The 9,817-nt window shown below is 43.2% G+C and overlaps 1 protein-coding gene across 1 annotated transcript; it reads right to left on the bottom strand.

The window, feature by feature from the left end:
- Positions 1 to 3,403: 3,403 nt before the first annotated feature.
- Positions 3,404 to 9,356, bottom strand: cart3 (cocaine- and amphetamine-regulated transcript 3). Its single transcript, XM_068015165.1, has 3 exons — positions 9,177 to 9,356; positions 8,184 to 8,267; positions 3,404 to 3,511 (listed from the first exon to the last, which is right to left on the bottom strand). The coding sequence occupies exons 1-3, from the start codon at positions 9,318 to 9,320 to the stop codon at positions 3,404 to 3,406; spliced, it is 336 nt and encodes a 111-aa protein (XP_067871266.1). The 5' UTR covers positions 9,321 to 9,356.
- Positions 9,357 to 9,817: the final 461 nt, after the last annotated feature.

Raw genomic sequence — 9,817 nt, 5'->3', positions numbered from 1 at the left:
CATCTTGCCAGCTCACCTCTGATCCTGTGTGACTTCACCTTTTGTACCAGTCTGCCATGAGGGACCTTGTCAAAGGCTTTACTGAAGTCCATATAGATAACATCCACTGCCTTTCCTTCATCAATCGTCTTTGTCACTTCCTCAAAAAACTCAATCAAGTTAGTGAGACACGACCTACCCTTCACAAAACCATGCTGCCTCTCGCTAATATGTTTGTTTGTTTCCAAATGGGAGTAAACCCTGTCCCGAAGAATCCTCTCGAATAATTTCCCTACCACTGACATAAGGCTCACCGGCCTATAATTTCCTGGATTATCCTTGCTACCCTTTTTAAACAAAGGAACAACATTGGCTATTCTCCAGTCCTCTGGGACCTCACCTGTAGCCAATGAGGATGCAAAGATTTCTGTCAAGGCCCCAGCAATTTCTTCCCTTGCCTCCCTCAGTATTCTGGGGTAGATCCCATCAGGCCCTGGGGACTTATCTACTTTAATGCTTTGCAAGACACCCAACACCTCCTCCTTTTTAATAATGAGATGACTGAGACTATCTGCACTCCCTTCCCTGTGCTCATCATCCACCAAGTCCTTCTCTTTGGTGAATACTGATGCAAAGTGCTCATTTAGTACCTCGCCCATTTCCTCTGGCTCCACACATAGATTCCCTTCTCTGTCCTTGAGTGGGCCAACCCTTTCCCTAGTTACCCTCTTGCTCTTTATATATGTATAAAAAGCCTGGGGATTATCCTTAATCCTGTTTGCCAATGACTTTTCATGACCCCTTTTAGCCCTCCTGACTCCTTGCTTAAGTTCCTTCCTACTGTCTTTATATTCCTCAAGGGATTCATCTGTTCCTAGCCTTCCAGCCCCAATGAATGCTTCCTTTTTCTTTTTGACTCGGCTCACAATATCCAAGGTTCCTGAAACTTGCCAAACTTATCCTCCTTCCTCACAGGAACATGCTGGTCATGGATTCTAATCAACTGACGTTTGAAAGACTCCCACATGTCAGATGTTGATTTACCCTCAAACAGCTGCCCCCAATCTAAATTCTTCAGTTCCTGCCTAATATTGTTATAATTAGCCTTCCCCCAATTTAGCAACTTCACCCGAGGACTACTCTTATCCTTATCCACAAGTACCTTAAAACTTATGGAATTATGGTCACTGTTCCCGAAATGCTCCCCCACTGAAACTTCGACCACCTGGCTGGGCTCATTACCCAATACCAGGTCCAGTACGGCCCCTTCCCTAGTTGAACTATCTACATATTGTTTCAAGAAGCCCTCCTGGATGCTCCTTACAAATTCTGCCCCATCCAAGCCCCTAGCACTAAGTGAGTCCCCGTCAATATAGGGGAAGTTAAAATCACCCACCACCACAACCCTGTTACCTTTACATCTTTCCAAAATCTGTCTACATATCTGCTCCTCTACCTCCCGCTGGCTGTTGGGAGGCCTGTAGAAAACCCCCAACATCGTGACTGCACCCATCCTATTCCTGAGCTCCACCCATATTGCCTCGCTGCATGACCCCTCCGAGGTGTCCTCCCGCAGTACAGCTGTGATATTCTGCTTAACCAGTAATGCAACTCCCCACACCTTTTACATCCCCCTCTATCCCGCCTGAAGCTTCTAAATGCTGGAACATTTAGCTGCCAATCCTGTCCTTCCCTCGACCATGTCTCTGTAATAGCAACAACATCATAGTTCCAAGTACTAATCCAAGCTCTAAGTTGATCTGCCTTACCTGTTATACTTCTCGCATTGAAACAAATGCACTTCAGACCACCAGTCCCGCTGTGCTCCGCAACATCTCCCTGCCTGCTCTCCCTCTTAGTCTTACTGGCCTTATTTACTAGATCCCCCTCATTTATTTCACTTGCTTTCCTACTGCTCTGGTTCCCACCCCCCTGCCACACTAGTTTAAACCCTCCCGAGTGACTCTAGAAAACCTCGCAGCCAGGATATTTGTGCCCCTCCAGTTTAGATGCAACCCGTCCTTCTTGTACAGGCCCCCATCTGTCCCTGAAGAGATCCCAATGGTCCAGATATCTGAAACCCTCCCTTCTACACTAGCTGTTCAGTCACGTGTTTAGCTGCACTATCTTCCGATTTCTAGCCTCACTGGCACGTGGCACAGGGAGTAATCCTGAGATTACAACCCTAGAGGTCCTGTCTTTTAACTTTCTACCTAACTCCCTAAACTCCCCTTGCAGGATCTCGTCACTCTTCCTGCCTATGTCGTTGGTACTGATGTGTACCACAACCTCTGGCTGTTCACCCTCCCCCTTCAGAATGCCCCCTATCCGTTCAGAGACATCCTTGACCCTGGCACCAGGGAGGCAACATACCATCCTGGAGTCTCTTTCATGTCCACAGAAGCGCCTATCTGTGCCCCTGACTATAGAGTCCCCTATAACTATTGCTCTTCTGCGCTTTGTCCCTCCCTGCTGAACAACAGTGCCAGCCGTGGTGCCACTGCTCTGGCTGCTGCTGTTTTCCCCTGATAGGCCATCCCCCCCAACAGTATCCAAAACGGTATACTTGTTAGAGAGGGGGATAGCCACAGGGGATTCCTGCACTGACTGCCTGCCCCTTCTAGCGGTCACCCATCTATCTGCCTGCACTTTGGTTGTAACCACTTCTCTAAAACTCTAAAACTCCTGTCTATGATGCTTTCTGCCACTTGCATGCTCCTAAGTGCAGCCACTGCTTAAAGATGACCATGAAGCCATGAAGAGTGTTGTAAAAACCCAACTGGTTCATTAATGCCCCTTAGTGGAAGAAAACCTTCCCTCCTTAACCGACCTGGCCTATATGTGGCTCCAGTTCCCACACCAATATGGTTTATGGTTGACTCTTGACTACCCTCTGACATGGCCTAACAAGCCGCTCAGTAGTATTAGGGAAATTAAAGATGGGCAACAGATGCCAGCTTTTCCAGCTATGCCTACATCCAGATATTAATTTTTTTTTAAAGATGTTGCATCTTGCAATCCGGTTGTGAGTTGACCTAACATTTTAAAATGTGGCAGATGTATTTGGATAAAAGACATGCCTGGCATTTGAAGGAAGGACCATTTTATTTTGAGGCAGGCAATGCTACACCCTGTAAAACAGCACCAAAACTGGCTATTTTTGCACCAAAACATGGAAATCTAGAGACCAGACAGACTGTTTTAAGAAAACAAGGATAACATATTTAATAATAGATTCAATCTTTCCAAAGGACATTGAAACATAGACAGAACCAGGCAGTTCTACAGGAACAATTCTATGTAATATGACATTATGCGAAGAACTAACAATATTTTTGTATTTAAAATATGTCCACCAGATGTCTTCATTTTCTCCTTTTGACTATTCTAAATAGAAATGGTTTTGCCAAATCTGTTGGATTCTCTACAAGCATTTAAGCAGGAAGAAGTTACAGCCAGAACTCCTGGGACAGTCGCAGAGTTTCCCAATCCTGGCGCCTTTTCTCACAGCACACTGTTCCCCAACATCACACTGGAAATAAACAAAAACAAGGACTTACTCAGATTTTTCAGCCTGTAAACCAAATGACTTTCAAGAAATTGGCATTCATTTCCAGTCGGTTTCAGTTTAAAGGTACGCACAATTGAGCAATAAGGCTATAACAATTGCAACTTTACCAGACAACAACAACTTGCATTTATATCGCACCTTTAACAAAGTAAAATGTCCCAAGTGCCTCACAGGGGTAATATCAAACAAAACTGGACCCCGAGGCATCGAAATATTAGGAGCCAGAAGCTTGGTGAAAGAGGTAGATTTTAGGCAGCTGAAAATGGATATACATGTTTCTGAAAGTGGGGACAAGGTACATTATTGTGGGGGGGAGGGGGGGGGAGCGGAGGAGTATAGAGGAAACTAGATTTACAAAGTGATTCTTGTCAAGGAGAGTTTAATGCCCAAAACTGATGTGAAATTGGCCCCAAAAACACTGCCATTCTTCATCCAATGAGCGTTAAATGGTAAGACAAGAAAAAATTATTTCTAATTCCTTGATGATACGTCAGGTCAGTTAGGATAAAAGCAACAATACCATGAGTACAAGTGATTAAATCCACACAAGATGTTGAATTATTTTAGAAGCAAGCTGACTAACAGGACATTGCTCAGTTTGTTGCACATTCCTGACCTTTTATAAACTGCTTAAAGAACCAAGACAATTCAATCTCACCTGTGCCCCTGGGGAAACCATGGGTTTTCCAAAGACATGGAAAGATATGGTGATACTGTGCAATATCCTGCACAAATACTATTTGTCTCCTACTCGAGTTATCTGCTCTTTTCTATCCTTTCTTGGAGGTGCTAACTCACACATGGTTATGGTGTGTGATGCCCACTGATAGGATGATACAAGTCACATCTGAGCTTAAGATACAAGTGTTGTCCATTATTCCATACAAGACCATCACGGCCAAGTACAATCCACAAATGTCCACTTTCCAGCGGAGTTACTAGATGACAAATCGGCAGGGGTTTTTTTTTTTTGCTTCCTAGCCCAGGGATGCTAACGGCAATTATAGCATCTTTTTATTGCTGAACCGACCGAGATTATTTAATTTAGTACTGACCGGAGACTGAACCAGGGATCTCTCTGGATTGTGTTGTTCTAACCCACACTGGACACTGCATTTGCCAGCAGAATCAGTGTCAGAAAAACAAAGGGCTGGATCTTTCTGGATTGGGGCATCTCGCCGTGTGCCCTGTTAGACTTTTTATTTGCACTCTTCAGCTCAAAATTATTTTGCAATGTAATTTGCTGGAAGTGCGGGACCTTTAGTGAAGGACCTGGAGCAACAGTCTATCTTCTTTTATTTTAAATTTAGAGATACAGCACTGAAACAGGCCCTTCAGCCCACCAAGTCTGTGCCAACCAACAACCACCCATTTATACTAACCCTACAGTAATCCCATATTCCCTACCAGCTACCTACACTAGGGGCAATTTACAATGGCCAATTTACCTATCACCTGCAAGTCTTTTGGCTGTGGGAGGAAACCGGAGCACCCGGCGAAAACCCACACGGTCACAGGGAGAACTTGCAAACTCCACACAGGCAGTACCCAGAATCAAACCCGGGTCCCTGGAGCTGTGAGGCTGCGGTGCTAACCACTGCGCCACTGTCCTTAACCAATGAAATTTCAGGATTGAGAAATAAACGGGGAAAGTCAATTTAGAGTGGATGAATTCAAGGTCAAATCAGGTACCAAAAGAGAAAAAAAAAGAAAGATTGGATTAAGAATGAGAAGGAAAGAGACAGAAAACAAAAGTAAGAAAAAACATGCAAAAAACATTTGATATTTTAAAAAATCTCCTTAACTCAGAACCGGGAGGAATGAGACCCCACACTTATAATTGTTCACTTTCTGGGCAAAAGAGGTTGATTTGCAGTTAATAATTATCGAAAAGGTCGTCAATTTGAAACATTAAGTTTTGATTTTGGATAACAATTATCACTTTGTTGGAAGGGTACTTGCACTGTTAATTACGAGACTTAACTTCCGGTGTAAAACTTAATGGAAATCACAAAGGTTAAGTGCCAGATCTCCTTTTCGCGAGGCTAAGGAGGGAGCGTCGCAAATTGTCCAGCACTTTGTGGCGATTTGCACATTAATAACGTGCATCGTCACACACATTTATTGATCCTGCAAATTCAGGCTGGTGAAGGGCACAAGTTTAATTCCTGGTTTGTGTTGAGTGGTAACAGAGACTCAATAAAAGGTCTCAGTGCTACTCAGTGTTGGCTTCCTGATGAAAAATAGATGTTGGAGAGTAGGCTTCGATCCAGCTGTGATCTATCCCACAGTTAAACCGCCTGTCAATTCTCGATGAGCAGTGAGAGGAAAGTAAAATTCTCTCTTTGCTTCATTGCAAATTTCTATTTCATTCCAAGATTGTGAGGGTGTTCCGCCCACCTATTGTAGACACGGATGGTGACAAGTTCTTTCAACAGAATAATGCATGCACAAGTTAAACAGATAAAGACTGGATATTTCTTGAGATCTTTAACAAACTTTCAAATCAATATCTAAGAATAAATTAAACTTTACTGAATATGGTATCTGTCTTCTTGCATTGTTGGAGTGAAATATTGCACAATCCTGTTATATCCCCACAATAAGTTAACAGCATTACATAGCTGTGGACAGTACAATTTAACACAGGATCTCACTCATCTGAACGAGGATTTTTGGGAAGTAAACCCAGTACTTTGTCTATTTTGATGCTTGTTCTTTATTTAGTCATTCCTTCCATTTGCTGCAAAATTCCAGCCGGATTTGCATTCAGTTCTCCCACTGACATCTATTAAACCTCCTGCAAGATCAGATGAGTTCTGAAGAAGGGTCACTGACCTGAAACGTTAACTCTGCTTCTCTCTCCACAGATGCTGCCAGACCTGCTGAGTTTTTCCAGCATTTTCTGTTTTTATTATATTATGTAAAGATCGGGTCATGCTTAAATGAGAAAACTCCTTTTTCACGGAATGATCCCTTTATAAAACAGTTTTATCAAATAAAAACTTCAGGGCTCAGCTCCTTTAAGAAACCTCTTCCGTTAAGGTAAAATGAAAGTGCATTGTTTTTAAAGCATTGTGTTTAAAGTGTTTTCCCCCCCAACAGTCTAAGGGACAATAACGATAAAAAGATGAATGTTCCGCCAGAATCAACCACCAGAGTGTTTATTTACCCTCTCGACAGTTTTTCTTCGCCAGTTTTCTCGCAGCTGTGCTCTTCTAAAGTCTCCAGACCCATAACTGTGATTTGGCCATTATTCGTATGTGAGTCTTGGCCATAAACCTCGACAGTGGTTTCGGCTGCAAGAACCGGGTCTTGTCCTCATCCGAAACCCACTTCAGCGGATTCGGAGCAGGAACGCTGGCTGAATTTCCTTTCTCAACACCGGGGCACTGAGCTCAAATGTAACACTCCAGCTCGCAGACACCATCTCATATTTCCCTAAAAATGTGCAGCAGTATGTTGCACCAGTATTGTATCATTCTAGGGGAGGATCAATTACTGGAAACCCTGCCTGGGCTTTGTCTGCTGGGAATGTGAGAAAGAGAATGGAGACTGTTGGACAGACATCTGTGATTTTATGCAATTATTTGTATTTGGAAATCGGTTCGCGGTAATGGTAAAACTATACATCTCTGAAAAGTCTTTAGAGGAAGGATGCAATCGATCTTCACACCAAACCCTTTCACGCTTTGCAGGAATGCAATGATAGTCACGCACTTATCAATGCAGATACTTGTGCAGCAATCCTAAAATCTTCAGTCAACACCGAACAGAATCAGTCCCAAGTGGTACCAAAGGAACTGGTGAAACGGACCTGAACAATTGTCTGAAAGAGGTCTTCCAGATTTACACGGTTATTGGGCGATGGGTTACCTTTCAGAAACTAAACGGATAGGAAATGTTATTCTACAGCCAGGGTTATCTACAAACGTTTTCCCGTCTTTCCGTGGTGTTGACTGATCCCTCATTGATGGTGCACTGTTATTACCAAGTGACATGATGGGATGGAAATTGAAAGTTCATCTCCTGTAGATTGATTATTTAATCCCAATCTCTTTCATTTCAGTGGGCCTTTTAGAGGGAGATTGTCACTCAGATATTGAACAGCCTCAAGCGTGAAGTCAAGGAAATGTATGTAATACTGGGATTTAAAATCAGCGTGTACCCGATCCCCTCAGTTTCCCGACTGGCGGGTTGAGTTAAAATTGCTCCCATTTGTGTCAGACACTAAACGGGGATCCTACAAACATCTCCATAAAGAAGTGTTTTTGTTTGTTTCAGCCTGTGACCGTATCAGAGGTTTGGAACAGTAACTGACACATCCCTTTGGTTAAAATACCAATTACCAGAACCGACTAACACACAATAAAAACACTAGAAAGCTGGGGGGGGGGGGGGGGGAGGGGAGGCAGCAAATGCAGGAAAGGCACCCGAAGCAGCAAAGGGCTTCATGATGCCGGGCATAGGCTCTGGGTTAGAAAGAGCCCCACCCGAAATGTTGGCAGTTCTTTCTCCTCAGATACAATGCTCACCCCCTGCCCATTTTCTGTTTTAAAACAAACGCATTTCTGCCACAGAAGATAAAGATCACGTCAAAGCAGAAAGGTGAAACAGAACAGGTTGACTTTACCAATGGGACCTGTCCAAACTTCTTCTCCCAAGTTGGAAGCCGCTTACTCTGCAGCTTCTCCAGGACCTCCTGCAGTGCTCCGAGCTGTGAATCAGATCAGTTGTTCAGAATCAGAAAGGGCTTTGGTGAAACTATCGGTAGAAACATGTATAGTTCTTGCAAACAAGTATTCCAAAGCATTTTGATCTAATTAATTTGATGACCAGCACGCGAAAAGGACTAAATCTTCAAAACAAAAATATTTGGAACGCGGGACAGTAATGATACCTGACCCAAACCTAATGCTGGCTATAACATTTTAACCCTCAAACCTGATTGTACGAAATTGAAGTCCATTCAACCAGCCCCACCCATGATGGTCACAGAATCACGTCTTTAATCTCAAGTCATCTTATCCCAGCACTTCTCATGCTTTTTGTTCACTTGAAACAGCTTCTCTGCTTTAAATTTTAAAGTCTTCTTGGAGAAGAAAAACAGATTAACCCTCTAGACAGATATTTGTTTTGTTTTAGTTTTGTTTTAGAGATACAGCACTGAAACAGGCCCTTCGGCCCACCGAGTCTGTGCCGACCATCAACCACCCATTTACACTAATCCTACACTAATCCCATATTCCTACCACATCCCCACCTGTCCCTATATTCCCCTACCACCTACCTATACGAGGGGCAATTTATAATGGCCAATTTACCTATCATATAAAAAGATATAAAAATGTTCAATACAAATGGTTCTGATTGGATTGCCGATGGGCCGAATGGCCTCCTTCTGTGCCGCCATGACTGTATGAAAGTTAACTTTGTTTCTCTCGCCACAGAAGCTGTCAGACCTGCTGAGTATTTCCAGCACTTTCTCTTTTTATTTCAGATTTCCAGCATCTGCAATATTTTGCTTTCGTTTTCAAAATGTTCACACTGTTATAATTATAAACCTTAAACTACAAAGCGCACTCAAGAAACCTTGTTAAGGAATAAAGTTTAAAAAAAAACTGACCAGTTCCTTCTCGCTGGACGGGTATGAATCTTTTGGGTAGAAATCTCTCAGAGCTCTGGTCTCCAGATCCGAGCTCTCGGTGCTGATCGCCAGGGACAGTAGGATAGAGAGGCAGATGGCGGCGAGTAGCCGATCGCTCTCCATGGTGCTGAGTGGACTGCTGATCCGACACAAAGCAGATTCGGGATGTTGCAGCCTTTGGATTATCACGAAGGAACTCAGCTTTTATAGAAGAGGGGTTCTGATCTGTAAACATTCATTTGCTCCTCCCAGGTTAGGGATGAGCTAAAGAGCCTTGCTGATTGGTACATCGAAGTCTTTTTGGTGTGGTTGAAAAGCACATCAAAATTTGTTCACTCCCACTCAACAAATTACCAACGCACCCAGCTCCATCATCGGCATCATTCATAACCCAATGTGATGCTTTGCATGTAGAGGGTTTCAGAGAGAGATTCCGATCCGAGGATCTGATCATTTCAAAAGCATTCTCACAAATAATCCGCCTAAAGTTTTTAAAAATGTAGGTATTCATTAATAACCAAAGAAAGGAGACAACAATAAAATAAAGCTATTTTAAAACAAAAGCTGGACATTTCCTTTTTTCCACTGTGAGTATTCTGCTATTAAGCAGCTGAAAAGAT

The sequence above is a fragment of the Heterodontus francisci genome, chromosome 35 (assembly GCF_036365525.1).
Source record: "Heterodontus francisci isolate sHetFra1 chromosome 35, sHetFra1.hap1, whole genome shotgun sequence".
NCBI classification, from domain to species: Eukaryota; Metazoa; Chordata; class Chondrichthyes; order Heterodontiformes; family Heterodontidae; genus Heterodontus; species Heterodontus francisci.
Note: the sequence above shows the minus strand (reverse complement) of the source record. Positions and strands in the feature narration are given on the sequence as shown.